General features: G+C 44.2%; 1 protein-coding gene across 12 annotated transcripts in view; it reads right to left on the bottom strand.

Annotated features, from left to right (window-relative positions):
- KIAA0586 (KIAA0586 ortholog) overlaps positions 1 to 24963 on the bottom strand; it is a 114499-nt gene that overhangs the window by 22116 nt on the left and 67420 nt on the right. For 10 of the 12 annotated variants that reach the window (XM_025207145.1, XM_025207146.1, XM_025207143.1 and 7 more), the window contains 4 exons: positions 21359 to 21493; positions 19291 to 19468; positions 17728 to 17849; positions 13608 to 13695 (listed from right to left, as the gene is read on the bottom strand). In XM_025207145.1, the coding sequence (XP_025062930.1) occupies positions 13608 to 13695; positions 17728 to 17849; positions 19291 to 19468; positions 21359 to 21493 (523 nt within the window). The remainder of the gene's footprint in view (positions 1 to 13607; positions 13696 to 17727; positions 17850 to 19290; positions 19469 to 21358; positions 21494 to 24963) is intronic. The other 2 variants (XM_006026232.2, XM_025207148.1) reach the window with 2 other exon arrangements.

The following is a 24963-nucleotide window of genomic DNA, read 5'->3' on the forward strand; positions in this document are numbered from 1 at the left end:
CAAGATGCACATCTTTATGTTTAACCGTTTTAAAACACAATAGGTGGTAAGGTGGTAGACTAACTGTAACATTTGGCTACGGATGCCAATCTGCTAGTCCAGGGGTCAGCAACATTTTTGGGCAGAGTGCCAAAAACACCCACAACTTAAATTTGTAAGAGGTTGGTGTGCCAAGGGTGGATGACAGGAGAGCCACGAGGGACATGATCCTTGCTGTTGCCATGTCGCCCCGGCTCCTTCCCCGCCATCCACCCAAAGGGACGTGTGCCAAGCAAAATGTCTTTGAGTGCCACACTCTGACACCTGTGCCGGGGGTTGCCTACCCCTGCGCTAGTCACTTCTTTCTAGTCATGTCACACCTAAGTACCATCTCTTCCTACTGCAGGACTGGGACCTTGTCACAAAAAGAGCCATTCCTCCACTGTAAAAGTAAATAGTACTGATTTAGCTACACATACAGCCTGTTTGCATCTGCACAGTGCACATCCTCTAGCCTCAACAATGTAGCACTGAGTAGAGGCTGCTAATTCAACTTTTTAAAGAAGGCGGAAAGCTAAAACATGCCCAGCTGCCCCCTCCAAGGACAACTACAGACATCTTGGAGGGAAGGCAGAAGCAGTTTATTATGCTGTTTGCTTCTGAAGTTACTGTAGTGACAGAACTATAAAGGGCAACCTCTGCTTCCCCCTGAACCCACGGGGACAAACGGACACATGCAAAATAGTAACAAAGAAGGTTTTGCTCTACTATTTTTTCTCATCAATTTATCATGGGCAAAGGTTCTTTATATTTGAAAGAGATGCTTCCAACCTCTCCAGGCCTCTGTCTGCTTCTGCTAACGTACAGCACCTAGCACAACCCGAGGGCATCAGTGAATGCTATTCTAATGTTTATTAATAAACATCCCTAAAAATTGGTTTTAAAAGTGTAAAAAGTAAGAAGCCAAATTCCAATAGCAAGCAGACAAACAAGGGTGTGCACTTTATAGGATGCAAGGGCATTTCTCAGCCAGACAACTTTATTCTTCAAACATCACAGCATGTGCCAATGACCTACTAATGACACCCTGTTGGGCTTAATTGGGGGTGTAGATGCACACCATGATTACTACCAAATAATTTACCCCAGATTTTAGGCTGTTGGGAGGAGAGGTCATGCCCAGTTCTCTCAAGCTGCCTGCCTGCAGCCGGTGCTATTACAGTACATAGCTACTAGGGGTGCCCATACACGAGCACACAGGCTGCTCCGATGCGCTGCAATTACAGCACATTGAAACGGACTGGAGCGTGGTCATTACCGTGCTCCTGCAGCCTCCCACATCTCATGTATGAGCATCCCCATGCTTTAGTTCAAGTGTCCCCGGCAACATTTTAAAACTCCCAGAGCTGCTCTAATTAAAGCGCCACCCTAATCACCCCAGGAGCACATATAAAAGTGTCTTAGGTGAACAAGATTTTGTATTGAGGAAATGCAAACCCTGAGATAAAACAGACTAGGGTGACAGACACGTGATCCATCTGCACTGCTACGTGATCACACCTCACTTTGGGGGGGTAAAGTTACCCCCGAGTGGGGTGGCTTACCTCAGTGTAAAGCTGCATATTGCAGAAGTGGTGTAGCGGATTTACAGAGTAAAAATCAATGTACTCCACAGCATAAGGGCTGCATGTCCACATCAATCAGCAGTTTCTGCTTTACAAGTCCGTTCTCCATTTCTGCTAGCTCGTAAGAATGCCACATAGAAAAAACCCAAAGAATCTGGAGCCTCCTTGCAGCTCCCTTGCGGTATGGAAGGGCCTCAAAGTTGTGGCAAAGGCCAGAAGGGTATAAAAGGACAAGAGCCAGGTCAACAGATGCCAAGTCCAGAAAGCTCCATTGTAATCATCTACCCTAGCCTCCCACACCAGGCAGCTAAGGACAGTTTTATTTTACTAGATGCTCATCTCCTCTCCTCTTTCACTAAACTATGGACAGAGAACGATGCAAGTGCTAATTCACGAGCAAATTCTTCTCTGTAGGGAAGAGGGGCTGGAACAGCTATCTGGCTGACGCAAGCATTAAAGAACATGGAGGAATCTTTGCCCTTAAACAACTTGCTCAAGCTCCTTAATTTTTGTGTCCCCCCCACCCCCCTTTGTGCAAGCAATGCACGCATGAAAGGGGGAAAGCAGGTCAGCCTAGCCAGCTTGCTACCAACTGCTTTATTCAGAATTACTCAAGATCAGTGCCAGTGGGATTAGTGCCCATCTAGGGTTTTGTGTGAGTGTTTGTTTTTTGGCTTTATACAATGAAGGCAAAGCAATTACTGTAAGTTCCCCAAAGTGCCTGCAAATCCCTATGCATAATACAAAGCTGCTTTAGTCAGATTCTAGGGAATATAAGGATCCTGCACAGATAGAGAGATGACTTTGGCGGCGAGGTTCTGGATGGATTGCTGGGCTGTGGGGTTGGCAGAAAATACTAGAGTGCTTAAGCAGCAGAACCAAGCCTTACCTGAGCTGCTCAACCGTTCAGTGGTTCTCCTGCTTAAAGCACAAGGGTCTGCAGGCAGATGGCCCCCTGGGATGCCCACATTTTCCGAAAGATGAGCAGACCTCCAAAGGAAACAGGAAAATACTATATGAGGTCTTCAGTTTCAGGTGGGCGAGTGGAGAGAGGTTCAGTGAAGTAGAAGAATACAGAAAAGGTGCCGCTGATCCAAGCAGAAACCAAGCCATTCAAATGCCTTTGGCCAAAAAAAATGAGTTATGAGTAACCTTAATTGCACATGGCTAAAAAAGTTCCAAGTGGTTAAAGGGACTGGTATGCGTTTGCTCTCGTCTCATCTAAGCAAGCCCTGGTAAGAAGAGTAACAGATAAGGCAATACTATAGTACTTTCATCTAATACCTCCAGCTAAGTAGCAGTGAGAAGTATACAACCGTTCTCTCAACTACAGTCCTGCCTGGAAGCTGACCAACATGGCTACAACCTATATCCCCGAAACATGGAAGTTCTCGTAATTAGCCGTTCTGAAATGAAAACTTCTTAATTTTACAAAAAAACAAGCAAAATTCAACACCCTGAGACCTGGATGCAAACGCTCCTTCTACAGCCTTTTGTTTGAGCCGAATTTGCATACTTGCAGAGCAGCTTCACCGCAACCAAACTGCCTTACCCAGGAGAACCACTCCACACCAGTCCTCCTGTGCAATGTGAAACAGCTTCACAAGAAAAAAGTAAAATTTAACATCCTGCTTGCCATCAGACACCTTTAAGGTAAATAGACTGCTCCAACTTTTATCTGAGCCTGATTTGCATAAAATGCACTTTTTCACCCCGGTGAATTTATACAGTATAACCTCATAAATCTGGCATGCTCGGGACTGACCACCTGCCGGAAATTTGAAAATCCCGGGTTTTTTAAACTGGAGCAGCGGCCGGTCCCAGAGCAGCGGCCACATGTGGAGCAGCAACGCAGGATGGTGGATGGCAGCGGTAACTGCTGCGTGCAAGCTTCCCCCTCTGCTACTCCCTGATTGTTTATTTTCTTTAACAGTGCTGGATTTTCGAGAATTCTGGATTTCTGAAACCCGGATTTATGAGGTTATACTGTACCATCATCCAGTTCTCCTGTGCAATATGAAATTTAATTTCTACCTGGGAGAAATTTTACAATTTTTGCATTTTTCCTTGCCCAAGGAAGGGCACGTGAGCCTGAAAGCTTGCAAATAAAGAACATTTTTTGGCAACTATCTAGTTTCATAGATTCATAGATGTTAGGGGCTGATGCTTTGGTCTAATAAAAGATATTGCCTTTACCACAAGATTTCCGACTGCTTAACCAGTAAACATTTAGAGACATGAGCTTAAACACTTGTCCAAAAAAAGTTGTTTTCTCATCAGTAACTGTGAATAATCATCCCTCTAGTCTCCCTCCATATGCACGTGGCCCCTTCCTGGCACAGTACTGGGATCTCCCTCTTGGATACATGGGACTTTAGAAGGAATACCAGGGAAAAAAAAAAACAGACTGAGGCAAATCCAAGATCTCCAGAAGAAAGAAGTGAAGGCAGCAATTCTGAGAACTACGTAATCCTTATGAAATATGGATAAAGGAAGGTCAACAGAAGGGACCTGAAAATGTGCTGGTGAGACTGATTTTTCATTAACAATAGTAAAAGGGGGAAAAGAAAAAGAGAAGCCTGCAATAATGTTTTAGAGAATTGTCTGAAGTCCCACAAAGAATACTCCCTTTTATTTTAAAGTAAAAGCCTCAGTTTTTGTTTTATTGTATTATCACTATATCCCTTACAGGTTAGTACAACTCCTTCACCTCCTTCTCCTCCCCCAACCCTTTCAAAGACTCTTCAAATGTTCTAGATGATCCACTTTGAGTATGTGGCTTATTATCATTTCAATATCTAATGACTTTTCCAAGCAAGTTGATATTTTAAGAAATCCTATCTTTCTAAAAAAGTGCAATTTGAGGCACCTAAACATTGGGTGTTGTGTACGAATGATTTGCCTATAATACACCCTGCAGTAAATGGCACTTCTCACTGCTCATTCCTCTTCCGTGTGGAAAAGGAGAGTGAGGCAGAAATTGATAGGCAGCCGAAGGGTACAATAAAAGAGACTTCCTCAATGAGAGACCGCTGAGGCTGGGGGCAGGGACCTGTGTCACCTTACCTGCCGCTTGCAGTTCTTGGTAACTCCTAATACACTCCCTTCCTCCTCCACCAATTCCTAAAGGCAGAATATATAGCTGAGCATAGTGCACTTGCTCCATGCTCAAATTAATGTGCTTACTAAATCCATAGGGAATCCTACAGGTGGAGATCGGCAACCAAGGAGGGTGACTTGACACCCTCTGGGTAAGAATAAGAGAGGAACATGGTGAAGGGGATATAATGGTAGGAGTCTACTACACACCTCCTATTCAAGAGCAAGAACTTGACCGTGAGTTCATCAAGGAACTGGTTGAGGCTGCGTGCTCTTGGTCCATGGCTGTCATGGGTGACTATGGACATCTGGACATCTCATGGGAAGAACACTCAGACAAATCCGATCGGTCTCAATGCTTCCTCTCAAACACTGACGAGCTTTATTTGTTTCAAGAAGTCTATGGACTGACAAGGAGCAAGGCGCTGCTGGACCTGGTACTGGTCAAAGGGGATGATCTAGTCAGCGACTTAAGTATTGAGGGGAAGCTGGAAAACAGTGACCATGAGTTGATCATTTTGTCTATTTACCGCAAAACTGGCAAGTCGGTGAGCAATATGGAAGTTCTCGAATTTAGAAAGGCCCACTTCCACAAGCTTAGAAGGCTAGCTGTTCAGGCCCTGAAAAACCACAATCTGGCAGGGAGGAGTGTGTCCATGATGAATGGTCGCTCCTCAAGGATGCAATCTTTGAAGCACAAGGGAAGTTCATGCCAACCCGCAGAAAGAGAAGCAAAAGGGCTGGAGGACCCCCTTGGCTCAATAGGGAGCTCAAGGACCTCGGGCACCTAAAAAAGAAACTTATAACGGATGGAAGACAGGAAACATCGCTAAGGAAGATTGCTCAGCACTGGCCCGCACCTGTAGGGAGCAAACTAAGAAAGCCAAGGCTGAAACAGAGCTCAAACTGGCCACTCAAATTAAGGACAACAAAAAGTCCTTCTTCAAATACGTGGGGAGTCGGAAAAAGAAGAAAGGTAACATTGGACCCTTACTAAACCAGGTGAGGCAGCTGCTAACTGACACTCAGGAAAAAGCCAATCTTCTTAATGACTACTTCACATCGGTCTTCCATCAGCCCAGTGGGATCACCCTGCCTGACAAGAGGCAGGATCACCAGGGGAAGGGCGAAACTGTGCCCATCATTACCACTGATCTTGTAAGGGAACACCTTAAGATGCTGGACATCCACAAATCAGCCGGCCCAGGTGGAATGCACCCAAGAGCGGGTGCTAAAGGAACTAGCTGACATTAGAGCACAGCCCATGGCGAGGATATTCAAGAACTCGCAGCGCTCGGGCAAGGTGCCTGACGATTGGAAGAGGGCCAATGTGGAGCCTATCTTCAAGAAAGGGAGAAGGGAAGATCCAGGGAACTACAGGCCAATTAGCTTGACCTCAATCCCTGGAAAGACCCTGGAAAAATCATTAAGGAGACCATTACCAACATCCTAACACAAGGTAATATTCTGAGAGAGGGTCAGCACAGCTTTGTGGTGGGTAGATCTTGTCTGACCAGCCTGATCTCCTTCTATGACCAGGTGATGCATAACCTGGACAAAGGAGAAGAGGTGGATAGCATATTCTTGGACTTCAAGAAAGCCTTTGATGTGGTGTCCCATGATGTCCTCATGGAAAAATAGGGGAATTGCAGCCCAGACAATTTCACAGTCCGATGGCTGGGGAACTGGCTCTGTGGATGGACTCAGAGTGATAGTTGATGGAACCAAATCAACATGGCGCACTGTAACCAGTGGCGTCCCCAGGGCTCCATTCTTGGACCTGTACTCTTCAATGTGTTTACAAATGATCTGGAAATGGGTGTTACAACCGGACTAAGTTTGCAGATGACACCAAACTTTGGGGAAGTGCAGCCACCCCAGAGGATAGGCTGGCAATCCAGGCCAACCTCAACAGGCTTACAAGGTGGGCAGATCAAAACCTTGTAATCAAAACCTGGCATTCAACGCTGAGAAATGCAAGGTGTTCCACCTTGGGAGAAAGAACACACACCACACTTATAGGCTACGCTAGCCAGCACTGCACCCAAAAAAGACTTGGGGGTCATGACTGACCACAAGATGAATATGAGCCACCAATGTGACACCACAGCCAGCCAAGCAAACAAAACTCTGGCCTGTAACTTCCGATGCATCTCAAACAGAACCCAGGAAGTCATACTCCCACTTTACTCGGCCTTGGTGAAACCACAACTGGAATACTGTGTCCAGGTCTGGATATCAGAAAGGATGTGGAAAAGCTCGAGAGTCCAGAGGAGAGCCACGCAAATGATTAGAAGACAAGAGGGCACGTCTTATGCGGAGAGGCTGAGAGACATGGCACTCTTCAACCTGGAGAAGTGCAGGCTCAGCAGTGACTTGGTGGCAGCCTATAAGTATATAAGGGGTGTGCATCAGGATCTGGGAAAACAACTGTTCACCAGAGTACCCCAGGGGAAGACTAGGTCCAACAGTCACAAACCCTTGGAAGACCGTTTTAGGCTGGACATAAGGAAAAACTTCTTTACTGTCCAAGTCCCCAGGGCCTGGAATAAACTCCCCTGAGAGGTGGTGCAGGCACCTACTCTGGATTCCTTTAAGAAACACTTGGATGCCTATCTTGCTGGGATTATTTGACCCTTGCTGACTGCCTTCACTTTGGGAAGGGGGCTGAACCTGATGATCTTGTGAGGTCCCTTCCAGCCCTAATGTCTATGAAATCTATAGTTCTTTTTATGCCTGAAAAATAACCCAGGGAATTCAACAGAATGAAGCTATGTTTATGCCACACTATGACGGACATTTTAAATCGGCAGAAGTCAAGAAATACAGTTTCTTTTCCCAGAAAAACTATAACTCGGTTGCATAGTACATTTTCATGCTCTTAAACTAATGACCAGGGATCCTGGTTTTCCCAGATAAAAAGTTTCAAATTCTCTGATTAAAAAAACAAAAAATCAAAACACAAATTCTATGATACAACCCCAAAAATCCATACTTAAAATGAAAGGCCAATATATCTATAGATATCTATATCTATATATATAGAGAGAGAGAAAGAGAGAGAGAGAGATCAGCTGAACACAAAGTTTCCTTGAGATATTTACAATTTGAAAGTAATTTGAAAGCCTACCAGTGCCTCAATTCACTATAATAAAATAAATTTTAAATACCTATACATTTTGATATTTGATTTTGTGTTTTTTATCACGGAAAAATCAGATCTCCCCCTGCCCCCTTAAGCTCACAGAACACAGGTCCAGGCCCTCACTCCCAAGCCACAGCCTCCCAGTCCTGCCAGTGCCCCTCACTCCCCAACCACAGTCCCCCTGGCCCTGCTGGCACCCCTCACTCCCCCGCACAGTCCCTCCCAGCCACGCTGGTGCCCCTCACCCCCCACCCACAGCCCCCTGACCCTGCAGCTCTGCCAAAGGGAGCTCCCAACTGCTAGAGCTATGGGGCCAGGGACCTGGGTACACAGGCCCCTGCCCCACCCCACAACAGAGCCCAAGCCCCACCTGACGCCCACAGGAGGCAGGAGCTGCTGCAGCCGAGTGGAGTGCAGAGCCCAGCTCACCCCCCTGCTGCAGGCTCAGGCGGGGTGGGCCCAGCTTCCCACTGCTGCACACACTCCCATGCCCCAAAGATGTGTGTGCAGGGTGGGGACAGGTGCAGGCTGCCCGCTGCAGACTCGGGCTCCCCACCCTGCTGCCCTCCCCCGGGGCCTCTGCAGCCCAGTGGGTGTGACGCGGTGGCGGAAGAGCACAGCAGGGCCAGGCAGGGAAGCTCCTAGCCACTGCGAGCTCTATGATACCCTGGCAAGGTGACCCCTGCCTACACAGCAGCAGTGGGGACAGCAGCACAGGGTTGTGCCCCTTGCTGTTGCTGCACGGGCAGGGGACACCTTGCCAGGGCAGCGCAGAACTCACAGCGGCAAGGAGCTTCCCCCAGCAACCCTGCTCTGCTCTGCTGTGCCAGGTCACACCTGCTGGGCTGTGGAGGCCACAGGGGAGGGCAGAAGGGCAGGAGCCCAAGCACACAGCGGGCAGCCCACACCCGCCCCAAGCACAGATCTGGAGGGCATGGGTCCCTCCTGCCCCCTGGGAGTGCACACAGCAATGAGGAGCTGCCCCCCTGCCCCTTGGAGGAGCCAGATGTGGCCCCATCCCACTCGCCACCGGGGCCCTGTGGCCACATATTCCAGACCTGGGCCCCAAGCCCCATGCACTGCCCGGCTGGGCAGCAACCCCAGCCCCAACCCAAGCCCTGCCCAACTCCCTCCCCAAGGGGGCCTCAATCCCCTGTCCTTTCCCCCCACAACTTAACCTGCAAGAGCTGCTCTCCAGGCTGTCTGGCTGCCATGTGCATGATGTCCCCTACCTGACTGCCCTCTTCCTGTTCCCCCCAGCCCATTGCAGGCTAGAAATGTGCCACCCTGCAGAGAGCTCTTTGCAAAAGTGCAAAAACCTGTGGATTTCTTCGTTAAAATGAGAAATCTGCATTTTCCTCCTGTAAAGGGGGAAATCCACGTTTTTCTCCATTTTCCCATGGGAAATGGAAAACCCGGATCCTTGCTAATGACTTCTTATGAATGGAGTTTGAGTTACTGTGGGAAACAGCTTTGCATTTCCTGACTATATGCACTTAAAGTCTGCACCTAATATGTGATCAGTGAAAGAGGTCACCAGTCAGAGAAATATTAAGTGAATATTGTCAAAAAGCCTTTTGGCATCATGGGAGCAACGTAAGAACCTGAAGAGAACAGAACAGAGCATGAATCATCGGGGTCTCGTGGAACAAGAAGGATTTCTGTAAGATTGGACTGGAAACATATTTGCCTATAAACTGCCATGACTACAGCCAGTCAGCTTCATGGCTTCAACTTTCAATGTTTCTCTTCAGAAAACAGCCACCAGGAAAGGAGGAACTGAAGATTATTGAAATTATTTTGATTGACTGGGTGCTGAGGCCAAAATAGAAGGATTCCTTGTGAAAAAGTGACCCTGGCTCTGCTTCACCGGCTACTATATTATAGAGTGGCTGCAAAGAGTCTTTAGTGAAATCCCGTCTGAAAGAGAGCCAGCAGGGGAGTAAAAGAAAAAGTAAACTTCCAGTGAAATACTTGTGCAGAGTTTGACCAAAGCAACTCTGGTTCTAAGAGAAAAAAAATAAAAAGGAAGACCTCTAGCCTCTATCCTAATCTTCTTCCTTCCTATTGAAGCATCTGTTTGAGATTTGCCACACACACTAACTGTTCTTGGAAAAAGTAGCAACTCTGAGTAATTTCTGGCTAACGAAGAGATGACAGCAAAGAATGCAGTGGAATTAAACTATATTAATTTAGTTTTCAATTGAATGCCATTCGAACACGAGGGCAGGGAGATCCCATCCTCAGACTAGAATGGGGTTCTGCAAATTCTTCGCACGCTCATTCAAGAAGCCTTTCTCCTCCCATTCACGACTGCACAGATCACAACTCTGCAACTGTGCAATATCCCAGGGGCAATCAAGACAACTGATTATGTTCCTAATATTAATTCCCCCTGCATTTTTACCTGCCTGAATAGTCTAGTAGCTAGAAAGGGGCATTAATATACACATGCTCCAGGAGTGGAGGGGTGAGAGGGGGGCATGCTCCGGGAAGGTGGGGGTGACTCTTGGAGCCATTCTAATTAAAGCACCTGGAGCGTCTTGTGTATTAGCGGCCCCACACTTCAAAATGGTGGTGGGGGCACTTTATCTAAAGCTCATCACGCATGCACGAGACGCTGGAGCCTGCTGGAACACGGTAATTACCATGCACCAGCAGACCCAATTAATCAAGTCTGCTCCGACCTGTAATTACAGCGCATCGGAGCAGCCTTGCTGCTTGTGTATAGGCACCCAAAAAGTCACTGCCAAATGAAGTCCTCCATAGGCCACCAGCAAGTAAGTGGGCTGCATTCTGAGAACCTCAACTTCAGAAAAAATGTTTAAAATGCTGATGCATCTAAAGCTGTTTTTCCGGCTATGAGGGATACAAATAAAATAACCTACTCTGAAGCATGCCACCTGTTTCTGGATTTTAATTCACCTGAAGAATTCAGAATCCTATTAAAGGAAGCTTGAAAAATGTGAGTGTCCTAGAAATATTTATAATCACAAGCCACAACAATTATTAACAGCTTTAATTTATGGGAGGACATCCATGAGTAATGGTAGAAAGATTAAAGGATACTATGAAGCCAAAATATATGTGTGTGCATGTTATACATGTTATAAATATACATACTTTCAACCAGCGTCTCCATAATGTCTAGAGAACACACATATTTCAATTAATGATACATGAAAGCTTTATTTTCAGCTGTAACTTTCAAGAGACATTATCCTTGCAGACATAATTCTGTAGTTTTGTACTAGGCTCCACTGATTTTCCATTAGGTATACTCTATCACTTCTCTCTTGCTAAAAATATATTCCATGTAGACTGCTCAAGGCTTATAAAAAAAAGAGGGCTTTGTTAGAAATATATTTATTATAATACAACTCAATGAGAGAATCAAATGTCTTTTTTATTGATCAATTAAATAAAAAACAAAAGGCTTTTAGTATACAGTTCTGAGCCTAAAATAGTATCTCATCTTTCCTATTATCATCAACCCTACACTGCCAGACTGGGTTTCCCGATCTCTCTTTCTAAGGTATGTAAAAATATCTGAATAACTGTCCCGCCAAAATTCCCCTACATTTTTAGGCAAATACCCACTGACCATCCTTTTGTTGGCAAAGACAATTTATTGAACGCTGAGGTTTAATAAGTTGTATGTAATCAACTATAAAATAACAGCCGTGCACGGTTTCAAATGCTGTGTTTATTTACACCCAGATTTGTTTATATCTTTCTAAGTCTTCATTTCCGTTTCCAAAAATTTGGGCCAATTTTTTCCCTCTGTCCTGAACTTCTCCATTGAGTAAGATAGTTCAGTACTGTAAAATTTATCAAGGCAAAAGGTTCTGGTTCAAACAACATAGTTGTTGAAGACTGTAACCCCCCACCTTTTGGATTTGTATTAGATTAATAAATAGGTACACTTTAAATAATATGTAAGATTAGATGGATAGATTACTTACCTTTCTTCCCCCTCCCAAAGAAATCTTTCTGCTGCCACCTTGTGGTCAAGCATACATATACGTATATAAAAACAAAGATATACTCACAGTGTGTGTTGGTAGACCTTAGATTTTGCCCAAATGTATTTTTTTAAGGAAAATATTCCACAAAAAAAGATGGAAGAAAGAGCAGGATTCTCCTTTTAACTTTATTTCCTGTTTCCAGCCTTGAATGTGAAGGCAGAAGCAAGACTGTTCTCTTGTAAATATTTTGAGAAGCTGAAGTACAAAAGGACACTTGCGACAGCATGTAGGTTGGAAGATGTCTCTCCTTCTGCTCCCTCTCTGAAGGGTTAATGTGAAGGAAGGGAAGGAGGAAAATGCCTACCGCTCTGTTCTCCCACTCCCCAGGTCAAAGAGAGAACAGGCGGACATGGTTCTTTGCCATCCGTACACCTGCCAGACGAGCCCCATCTATTTTCAATGCTTGTATGTCACTCACAATATCAGCACTTTGGGCTGGGGTATCCTAAGTGTGACCACTCAGTATGTAATGAGCTCTGCTACAAAATAGGCACAGTGGACAAATTTTTGAACTACACAATTTCACTTTTTTTTTCTAAACGCAGTTGTGAATTTAGTCCTCAGCTTCTGTGACTGTCATTAGACAGCGCTCTTCAAGGAGGATGACTTGCATACCTAACTTCAAACGTGTAAATAAGTTATTGAGGAGAACAGCTTACATTTTGTAATATTTTAAATAATTAAATCAAAATTATGTTCACCAGGTGCTTATAATTTCATTTAAGTAGTTAAAATGGGGACTGTGAAAATTAAGGTATCTACAGAAATATTAACATGTACTTTTAGCATGTCCATGGTATTTTAAATTCCTATTATTATATAGGTGTATACAATCAAATGAGAATTATACACAACACACACAATCATATATTAAAACATCTTCATATCTAGGTTAATACTGTTACCAGAAAGTAAAACACAAAAATGCAAGAATGCCAAGTTTAACTGTGAATCTTTAAAACCACCTTTCTGCACTTAATTCGTATCCAATCCAATTCTAACATGTATTAAAATCATTTGCTCCGGTACTAACGTGTGGTGATAATGTTCCAGGCTCCTGTTAGTCATACGCTAAACTTGATCCATGGTATGCAATACTCTACATGGTGATAATATAATTACATTCTTTCAACACTCCTTATCTATCTAATAGATGCAGTGCTTCACATTTAGAGAAGATGGCTCTTTACTGCATACTAACTGGCAGTCCATCACAGAACAAGCATCACTGGTACTTCTCTCTTTATGCTTTTCAGACCTTAACTGTGTTTAATCTTTCACTCCATTTCCCCTCTTGGGGCAACTGCATTTGCCCAGACACACAATCCATTACCTTCTAGCACCATCATATGAGCATCTGTTTGCCAGAGGGTAGGACCATGAAAGAAATAGTTAACTAAATGGTGATTGGCTAAATTAGGTCATTTACACAGAACAAACAGAAAAATTAAACAGAGGAAAACTAATGGCGATTCTGGTCACCCCAATGATTCAGATTGCTTATCAACAGAAGTACGCAACTCCAAAAACAGCAGCCTCACTCACCAATCAGAACTTTATACCTAGCGATAGACACAATTACATGTGACCTCTGCATATTCTGTCTTTATTACAGCAGTCTTAAAAAATATCAGCTAGAAAACTTCAAAGTAAGGAGCAAAAGACTGAAGTAGCAGCCTTCACATCCTGCACCTTAAAGTCAGATTAATATGCTTAGCAACACTGATTTACCTTGCTGTTGTGCTACTTCAGATTTAGTTCTCACACGAATGACTCTGGATCGGACTGGCTCCATGTGTACAGCCTCTTGGCTCTGTTTCTGCATACAAGTTATTAAAACCACATTACATTTCTGATTTTTATTTTTAAATTCAAATAAAACAAGGGCAGTTTCACACAAATTGATTTACTTGCCATTATGAATTGCTAAAGACATTATGTCTCCTTCAGTTCAACTTTACAAACCGTTCAACTGTAAATTAGCTTTTTTGCAACCATTTATTTTCTCTAACAAAAAGCATGGCAAGCTGTTCTCTAAGATGTGAATCCCATGTAATCAACAGAGACGAGCAGTCACCCATTTAAATCTAAATATAGAGAACCCTACAATTCCTAATGAAAGGAGGTGGCAGAAACAATTTGTCTCTTGTTTTTGCAATGTGGACTTCCACTTCCTCCCATGTAGAGAAACTGAAGGGTCTTGGAGGGAAATCTAATAATTGGGAAGTTTCTTTCCTGACGTGGTCTTCCTATTCTCAAAAACCATCTCTGCCACTGTAACTAATCAGTTAGTTAATAGCTAGGCTGAAGGACATATAGAGACAGATGCCTTCAATCGTGACCAAAAAACCATAAAGTATATTTTAAAAGTTGTATCACTCTTCCTATACATTTTGTGCATCGCTTGTTGTCTTCTACTGCAAGTTCTTTGGGGTAAGATCTTTAGCACGGTGTCATCCAAACAATGCAGATGGGCAGAGGAAAGCAGATGACAGGGTTAGCAACTGAATCCACTTTCACCTATTACATTATTGCTCTAGCAGGTGAATAAAAGCATTTGCCTGGAATCCGAGACTTCCTGCTAATGCTGTATGAACTATGTCTTTGGACAGCACCAAAGCACAATTTGTCTGATTCTCGCTGGGGCTACTACTGCAATGCGACTTTTTACAAGAAAACCACAGAATCCTGCCATATGGATCTGGGGACAGCTGTGCAACCTCTGCAACTCAGGCTTAGAAGACAAGGCATCAAAGCTGAACAGATGTCTTGGTCCCCCAAAAGGTTAAGAAGAAAGGCAAGCAGGACTAAAACTGCAAGAAAGAATCTCTGCAATTACACACAGGCAGAATGGATGGATAAAATAAAGATGAACAGAAAATCAGGAGGAGAGAAGGCAGGGAGACAGGCAGAGTCACCCATGGTGAGAGAAGGAGGGCCTGGCTTGAGCTGGGGGGACACGAGTGGAGCGGGGAAAGGGACTCCCCTGGGTGAGAGACAGGAGAGGGGAACAGAAGAAATGTAATTTAATTTATCTCAGCTTGTGTTCCTGCCTGATCAGTGTCCACAGATGTCAAGGTTGGGGCATCCTCTCCAAACCCCCACTCCCATGGGGAGTCTACAGCTTAATATGGTCCATCAACCCCAGGAACCTGGTAGAATCTGTCATGTAATAGCAGGGGTGGGGAAAATGCGGCTCATGGGCTGGATGCCCGCGAGGCCCCTAAAAATGTAGAAAATTTATATTTATCTGCCCATGGCTGCCTGTCATGTGGCCCGCGATGACTTGCCAAAGCTCAGTTAAGCAGCCCTCTGCCCAAAATAATTGCCCACCCCTGCATTAGAGGAAGGCAGCAAACTTTGGAAGGCAACCAGCTGGGTGGCAACTGCACCTATCAAGGTTGTACTGGGCAGGGGGAGTTACAGTGGGCAGGAGAGAAAATGCTTTCAGAGGCACAGAAAAAAGCACCTGCTTCCCAGGCTCGGGGGTGCTCCTGGATCCACTGTTGTGCCTGGATCTTCACGTGGTGGTGGAGGTGGCTAAGAGCACCAGATGACCCAGATCCATGCACCAGATCACATCAGCGTGTGGGGTCACTCTGTGGCCAGATCTGGTACATAGGGCCTGGCCACAACACAAGTGCTAATCCCTAGTGCTAATCCCACAGTGGATCTGGCCTGATCCTGCCTGTGGACCAGGCCCACAACACTCACCTGCCTTGCAGGGCCAAAAAGTTGAGCACCAAAGGCCCTGGTGTGATATATCTTAAGGGACTGCCTTCTCCCTTACACCTGACTGCGATCCCTAAGGTCAGCTAAGAGAAATCTCCTACAAGTCCCACCAGCTGCCAAGTCCACTTGGCAAAAAAAACACATGGGAGATTGTTTTCAGCACTTGCTCCTCAGCTCTGGAACTGCATCCATCTCCAGGCCTGCTAGAGCCGGAGCCTGAACATCTTTCTGAAGTGCTGCAAGATCTTTCTATTTGAGCAGGCATTTAGCAACCAAAGCAAGGCTGAAATGTTGCTTAGGGGGATCTCTGTTTTATTTTATTTCAGTTGCCCTTTTAAGGTGCTCCGTTTTTCTTCTTGTCAGGTGCCCTGATCCCCGTTGGGAAGGATGGCATATAAATCATATAAATAATAAATAAATTAAGAAAAATCAGGCCTGGATCTTACTAAGCATTTTGGGCTTCTACTTTCTGCAGCCAAACCTGTGACTATGGGGAACTCATCAGCAAGGATACTACTGGCCATGCATCTACCCAAGAATGATCATCTAAGCTAGTAAACCAGAAAAGTCAGAAAGAGCAAGTCTTCTGGTCACTGCCCTTTCCTGGAGACCTGCATTTTCAATCCAGTTTAAAGCTGATTAATATAACAAACACACGAAACAATTTTCTTTGGGCAGGAAGTTCCAGCATAATGAAAAAAACAAGTCAAATAAAGGTGCTTTGAGTGGATATCATTAACTGAAAGGGCGCCAAATTGCAACATTTTCATTTTCAATGCTATTGTTCTATTGAAATGTGTCGGTTTAATTTATTATCCTTACTGAAAAGAAAAAGAAGACTATTCAACTCATGAACAAAAGGTAGGAAATGCACCTCATAAAATACAATTGTGTGCAGCAGGAAGGTTACAGAAAAAAAAAGGCTATTTCAAAGTGCATAAAAATGAAGCAAAACAATAAAAAATGATAATGAGACTATCAAAGTGCCAAGGAAAGGAAGAGCAATCACATGCAAAATATGTTAATTATATATAAATATTCCAACTATGCAAAAATATTACAAAACCAGTGGGCAAATAACCCCCCAAAAACATGAAAGCGCACTTTGTACTTCAAGAGAGTTAGCACAGATCAGACCAGTACAAAACACACTGAGCAGGACATTCACTCAGCTGGCACTGAGTTTTAAAAGTATATATTTATCTACTCTTTAGCCCCTGTTTCCCCTCCTCTGCCCCTTTTGGCCATGTCCAGATGTGTGTGGCAGACATGTCTGCGATGCCACATACTGCATGGTCAGTTGTTCTTCACACTGCAAGGGAGCAGCGTAGAGGATTTTTTTTGACCCCTCGATATCCCCTGGAAAAATTTGTCTTTATAACAGTTCAGGTATTGGGGCCCACCATGAAGGCCTGAATCTTCCCTGCTGTTTTAGCTGAGAGCTATCAAAAAAGGCTATTTGCATGGACAAGTGGTAAAGCAGATAATCACATGCTCTAATGGGGAAACCATCAATCTGCCCAAACTAGACAGCTTAGGATGATAACAGTTCTTCCCCTGATGGAAGATAAGGATGATACCTTTTAGAAACTCTACCACCATTAAATACATATCTGTGGTGCCTTGGACAGAAGCACGACTAGTAGAAATCAGTGCCAGATATACTCTTGTGACCCTGATTATTTGACAGAAAGCAGGTATTCAGACATCAATGCTGTCAAGAGCAAGGGTTGGTGCTAAGCTGCTCAGATAACAATCCTCTGCTGTTCAGTCTTATATGACTGTCTGCTCAAAAGATTCCTGCTTTGTAAAAATATGCCCAGACACTGCAGCTAAACAACTGGTTGCTGTATCCAGGATATTGGGCCTAGGTGCAGAAGCTAGCTGTGAGAGGAAGTCAAATAGGACAGGAAAAGTGATCATTCTTCAGTGACAAATATGGTAGATCAGTATCCCAGAATGGCACACACCATTGCAGAGTGGTCAAGACGAAGTAACCAGCATCTTTCCTCTCTGACATCAGCTATCACGACTTAACTTAAAATCTGAATACAATTCAATTTCAGTTCGCATTTCCTAACTATTTACAAGCAACATGCAAAAGCTATTCAGGCTTTACCTGAGAAGTATCCTCTGATAGATACACGTTCCCATCACCGGCTTGTGTCATTTGAGGAACCGGGTTTGAAAATGGCTGCAACACCAATTCAGCCATGGTCATTGTACCATGACAAGCATCTGCTAAGAGAAAAAAAATGGGAAAGAAAAATCCAGAGTCAAACTGGACCAAGAGAATCCCAATTATGTCATGTTTTTTGAAAAGGGTAAGAAGCCTTGTAGGTTCAATGACAGAACAGGCCAGAATGAAGAGAATGTTCTTTATCTGCCCATATATGTTAAGGTCTTTTCAATTTTCCTTGTTAAAAGGAAGAAAGGAAAAATGTCTGTGAAACAACAGAAATCTGTGCATTTCTAACATGGTACACCTTCAGAGCTGTTATGGTGTACCATGCCATTATGTACTCAATTGGGCTTTATTCCTCACACTAAAAACAGAATGGAAAAGCTTCTTTATGAAACTCTGTCATTCCACTGAGTGAATGAACCAAAATCTGGATACGTTACTTAAATAGCTACTTCCTATAAAATCCATCATAGTTGTGCAGCCTGTAAGAGCAGAGAACAGCTTTACAAAAATTAGTCCATGAGCTGTAACTATACTTTAGACCTCAGTTGTCTCAAAAAGACTAAAACTAATTTTAAATCTAATTAGCTTGAAACATTACTCTTGGACTAAGATTGCAGACGTCAAATCACAGCTCAGCTTAAAGCTAATGGAACCGTGGAAAACAGATTTAATGGAAATGCTGACAGGCTGAGAACCACTCAGGCATCCAGGTCTCACCACTGTCTGAGTAAAGCACAAACTTTCCCCCCAAGGCATCTTTTCCCACCATAGTTCATCACACACTTTCTTGCACCACATCTCTGGTACTGGCCACCATTACAGAAAGACGGTGGGACTAATTTGCCCTAATAACACAAACATCATTTTGTGAAAGCTAACTCTTGTCTAACTTAAGTAAATGAGAGGCTTTTATAGAGGATAAATATCTTAGAGGATCTGCCTAGAGATTACCAAATCAAATCTGGTCCAAGTCAGTAGTGACTGAAACCTCTTATAACCTGCTAGCTGTTAAACCAAGTTAGCAGCATCAGTCTATTTCCTGCTGGAGAGATGTCCACAATACAAACTCTCTGTCATAAAAAGCAACAGTTGCCTCTTTTCTGGCAGCCTCAGCAGAAGTGTTCAGGTTACATGGATATGGAAACTGGAAGCACGTTCTCACCTGCCCAGTGGTCTAGGTAATTATTTGGAAGCTGAGGCATCTGTCATTGCAACTCCACTGTTATCAGTATCTGTGTTTGGTGATTTAAAACAAATCTCAAGTGTGTCTACCTGGGCTGCAGTTGCATCCATGGACAATACTGCAGATACTCTAACATGTGGAAGGCAGCAGTCTTCAACACTGATTAGAAAAAATATATGAGGTCCTTCATTCAACTAGTTGTTTAGTGAGTGGGTTCTGAACACTCAAACTGTCTACAGCAGCATTCAAAACATTTGTAATCTCATAGTCTTAAGTAGACACCCTGGAGCAAAGACGATTGTGGTTTATACCTGCAGTCCTCTCACACTGTCCTGGGGATGGCACACTGTGGGGACGCTGTTCAGCAGGCTGGTCTAGGCCAGCAGGCTGGTCTATATAAACTGAATGCCCCATTAAGATACTTTCTGCTGCTCTTGTCAGTCTAGGTCTTTGGCCTTCACTGAGCTCTCCAATGCTGTTATCAGAGTCCTACATAAAACAGCAAAAAAGCATGTTTAATGAATCATAACGGATGTCTTTCATACCATGCTACATTGTTCAGGTATACTGTGCTGCAGAATGGATTTATACTGCTTGTGCTGAATAAAGGCTGCTTTTGAAAAGCAAACATGTGATCCCTTGGGAGAATGAGATCTGCATTTACCATTGTACAGAACTGAAAGGCGTTAGGTAGGACTAATGGAAAGATCAGTCCCTTCTCTAAGCTTTACACAGCTACTATTACATACATCTCCATGAAACAACCGCCGTCTGTCTGAACCCCATAACTCTGGGAGCACTATTTACTTATTTAGCGCCTGCAAATCCACAAAGCCAAGCAACAGCCCCCTCATTAACTGAGTTGAAAGTTATTAATCCACCTCTTAGTTTGTAGAGGGGACACTCCCCGGTGATGTGTGGCATTGTTTGCATCCCTCCACAAGTGCACTATGGGTTAGTACTGAGGTCCCAGCAGTGAAGGTTGGCTGCACAGGGACATTGGCCTGCCCTGAACCTGTTTAGCAGGGACCACTCTCGCCACAATAGTTCAAAGCCAGCAGGTTGGCGAGTGGGATTTGTCAAAAGGAATTTGTTTGTGACTTCCTGCGATTCCCATTCCTTGGGAGCACTTAAAAGATACCAAAGACGTGCTGTCCAACAGACCAGAATAAAAGGCTCATCTTCAGCCAGATTCTAGCATGGCGTGAACAGAGACGTCCTCCAAGTAGTCTTCCAACCAAGCTGAATGTTAAAAACAGTTAACATGCCCTTGCACAATAGGAAGCAAACTGGTAGTATTTGGTTGTGTGTACGAGGGTGTTCTGAAGCAGCATGATGCATATTTTGTTCCTAGATGAGGTTTCCTACATGAGAAGGCATGCTTATGCTAGCACTGCCACAGTCTGTGAAGGGATTTGTTAGAGCTTTGAACAGGCTGAGCACCGTGACCAGAGGACAGACAAAAGCAAATTAGAGATGCATTTGTAACTGGCAATACTGACAAGAAAGTGTCACTTTAATTACAGATAGAGTCACAGTTGACACTGGAAAGTTCTTTACACAGTTCATCCATCAGAGCTCATTAAGCAAACAAAATAAAGATTGAGGAATGATTAAGGAGAGGGGTAAAGTTGTTCTATGGACAGTTCAGCCTAAACAAGACAGACGGAACAAATGGGATATGTTCCACTAAAGTCACAAATAGCAGAAAACTAACCTAAATAGAGATGTTGCATAATTTATGTAGCAAAGTCCTCCCTCTCTCTCATACCCTCCCCCTGCACTTAGTATTGGCAAGCAGTTCATTCATTTACTCTAAATTAACAACTTTTTGCAGATTTTTAGAATTATAATGTTTAATGGGCATATTAACTCAACATTCAATACAGACAGATCATTTTGCTCTTTCTGCTACTCATTAGTCAGAATAGAAATTGCCGCTGGGCCTCAGTTCAGAAAGAAAGGAAATGCAAGTTAAGAAAAGCGTACGAAATCTCTGCCACCAATTATTCCCCAGGTCCCCTCAAACTGTCAGAATATCAGAACAGAGTTTGACCAGCTGCAGTGGGAACATGCTTTACGTTCAAACAGTGGAGGGCTAGGTACTTGTCTTTATTATATACAGGAACAAGGTCTCAGATTTTAAATTTCTATCTACTGTAAGCATTTCAAAGTCTGGAATAGAATTACCAAAAGTCAAATTCCCCCTCAAAGAATTGGCTTTCAGTAGCAACAGACTGGATAAAGCTTGAAGTTTTTCCATATGTAAACTAAACTTTAGCTACTTTACCTATTTTTTTTTAAATCACAGAACAACATTTGAAACTTAAGGTTTTTTTCCTTTTTTTCCTATACAACAACTTAAGGAAACTAAGGTACCTCAGAGTGGTATATCACTTCTTGTGCAGTAACTGGTGCCTGATTTAGCCTAGCCAAGAGAGAAAGAACAGGATCTCTGTGATATCCTTTATGGGGTCTTCTTATGACTTGTCCTTCACTGGGAGGATCATAATCCTGAAATTAAAAAAAAACCTTATTTTTAGTTTTTAGATCTTTATTCCTAACTCAACGGTTAAACTGGAGATTATAGCAGCTCCAGATTACTGCAGTTACCCATTTTAAAATGTTTATGAACATTTGAATATATATAGACCAGCAGCCCATTCTCTTCCTTTTCATAACAAAAGGGCGCAAGCAGCACGTAAAGAGTTTTTGATACAAAAGATCATACTAACAGTTCATGGTAAAAAAAGACCTATTAAACCAGGGGTGCTCAAGCCCTGGCATGTGAAGTTGCGTCATCTGGCATGCGGAGCTGCCCATGGGTCCAAAAATTGGGTGGCAGGGGAGTAGTGTTAGGGATAATTGCCGCTCCCCAGCTGCCAAACTTGCAGAGCCAGGTGGAGACAGCATGCCCCTGTGCACGAGATCAGGCACGTGGAGTGGGGTAATGCAGGGTGCAACCTGGGCGCCATTGGTAAGATCCAGAACTGCTTACACAGAGCCCAATCTGGGCAGCAGCTGCACACAGGATCCAGTCAACAGATAAGCCCCATACTACTTGTTTGGTTCATGGAGCCAACAGGTTGAGCACCACTGTATTGGACCATCAAGTCCTATCCTTCTAGAAAGGCATGTTATAACCCAAATGCCTACCATAGCTGATACTGAAAAGATAACAACATGTTTGTTCTTAGCTGAACAATATGAATGCAGAAATGTAGAGTAAGGCTCTCAAATAACTGATCGTCAGTATTTTAACGTGACTAGGTATCAACAAGAAAACAGATCTTTATTTTCCTTTGGCCCAAGTCTGGAGGACACTGTTTCTGCCCCCAAACTCCTAATACCTGTAAGAACAGACCAAAAGTGACTAACAGAATTTGCATGCATCGTTTCCCCAACACATTCCATTTTGAGTAGAAAAGGTATAGCTCCCAAAAGCCGGTTGCTCAAAATTGCCAGGACTAATAATCCAGCATTGTTGTTAATACAGAGAACCAGTCTTTTGACAAACTTCCACCCTGGGAAGTGCAGCCGCCAGCCAGAATTAGATTCCCCCTTTTTTCCCTTTCAAAGAGCCCATGTGCTAGTTTATTAATATATATTTTACAACCACCTTAATTACTAAACAGAGCTGACCCTCTAGAACTCGGATGGAAATTTACAGCTAGCGCACTGCCTATGTGGGGGGAAAAGGAAGAATTTCCCCCTCCCTCCCTCAGATAAGGAATGCAGGGAGTGTGACAGACTCTAGGTTGCTTGCAAAGATGCACTTGGTACTGCTTTCATAAATAAAACATTTTAGGCCTGAGGGTAACATTGCTTTTGTACACATCGCTAATCTATATGCCAACAGCATCCTACTAAGAACTCACCACACAATGCTACTGAAGAAAACTTCTAGGATTTCTTTTAATAGAAAAAGCCATATAAAAGAAATTGCTGATACTTTGACTTAGCACAGAAATCAAAGGGTCAAGACACCAGGTAGTTGAAAGGGTTACTTGAGACAAGGTCAGCTGGAGCACCTTAAAAATATCACTATTCCTCTTTAAAAACTTAGGGAGGAATATAAGAGCATTGCTCGGTCATGCCAGGATAAAGTCAGGAAGGCCAAAGCGCAATTGGAGTTGCAGCGAGCAAGGGATGTGAAGGGGAGCAAGAAGGGTTTCTTTAAGTATGCTGGTAGCAAGAGGAGGATCTGGGAAAGTGTGTCCCCCTACTGAATGGGGGAGGCAGCCTTGTGACAGAGGATGCAGAAAAGGCTGAAGTGCTCAATGCCCTTTTTAGCTCAGTCTTCATAGGCACAGTCAGCTCCCAGAGTACAAATCTGTGGGGCTGGATGGGATGCACCCGAAGGTGCTGAGGGAGTTGGCTGATGTGATTGCAGAGCCACTGGCCATCATCTTTGAAAACTCTTGGTGATCAGGAGAGGTCCTGGATGATTGGAAAAAGGCAAACATAGTGCTCATATTTAAGAAAGGGAAAAAAGAAGGATCTAGGGAACTACAGACCAGTCAGCCTCACTGCAGTCCCTGGAAAAATCTTGGAGAAGATCCTCAAGGAATCCACTTCAAATCACTTGGAGGAGAAGAAGGTGATTAGGAACAGTCAGCATGGATTCACCAGAAGCAGGTCATGCCTGACCAAGCTGATTGCCTTCTATGATGAGGTGACTAGCTCTGTGGATGTGGGGAGACTGATGGATGTGGTACCTTGATTTTAGCATGGTTTTTGATATGGGCTCTTACAACATTCTTGCAGGCAAGTTAAGGAAGTCTGGGCTGGATGAATGGACTGTAAAGTGGGTAGAAAAAATGGCTGGAGCATCGGGCTCAGAGAGTAGTAATCAATGGCTCGATGTCTAGTTGGCAGGTGATATCAAGTGGAGTGCCCCGGGGATTGGTCCTGGGGCCAGTTTTGTTCAATGTCTTCATCAATGACCTGGAAGATGGCATAGAGTGCACCCTCAGCAGGTCTGCAGATGACACCACGCTGGGAGGAGTAGTAAATACACTGGAGGGTAGGGCTAGGATTCAGTGACCTCAACAAATTAGAGGATTGGGCCAAAAGGAATCTCATGAGGTTCAACAAGGACGAGTGCAAAGCCCTGCACTTAGGATGGAGCAATCCCATGCACCGGTACAGGCTGGGGATGACTGGCTGGGCAGCTGGTGTGCAGAAAAGGCCCTGGGGGTTACAGTGGGCAGTAAGCTGAATATGAGGCAGCAGTGTGCCCTGGTTGCCAAGAAGGCTAACGGCAATACTGGGCTGCATTGGTAGATGTGTTGCCAGTACACCACGGGAAGTGATTATTTCTCTCTATTTAGCATTGGTGAGGCCACATCTGCAGTACTATGTTCAGTTTTGGGCCCCCCATTACAGAAAGGATGGACAAATTGGAAAGAGTCCAGCAGAAGGCAACAAAATGGTTTGGGGGCTGGGGGACATGATTTATACGGAGAGGCTGAGGGAAATGGGCTTATTTAGTCTGGAGAAGAGAAGACTGAGGGGGATTTAATAGCAGCCTTCAACTCCCTGAAGAGGAGTTTGGAAGAGGATGGAGCTCGACTGTCCTCAGTGATGGCAGATGACTGAACAAGGAGCAATGGGCTCAAGTTGCAGCAAGGGAAGTTTAGGTTGGATATTAGGAAGAATTCTCTCACATGGAGGGTAGTAAAACACTGGAACAGGCTACCCAGAGAGGTTGCATAATCTCCATCCTTGGAGGTTTTTAAGACTCAGCCAACAAAGCCGTGGCTGGGATTTCATAGACATCAGGGCTGGAAGGGACCTCGGAAGATCATCGAGTCCAGCCCCCCGCCCAAAGGGCAGGAAGTCAGCTGGGGTCATAGGATCCCAGCAAGATAAGCATCCAGTTTCATCCTGAAGGTGTTCAATGAAGGCGCTTGAACCACCTCCGGTGCCAGGCTGTTCCAGACCTTGGGGGCTCGGACAGTAAAGAAATTCTTCCTTATGCC

Source organism: Alligator sinensis, unplaced genomic scaffold (assembly GCF_000455745.1).
Source record: "Alligator sinensis unplaced genomic scaffold, ASM45574v1 scaffold708_1, whole genome shotgun sequence".
Lineage (NCBI taxonomy): Eukaryota > Metazoa > Chordata > Crocodylia > Alligatoridae > Alligator > Alligator sinensis.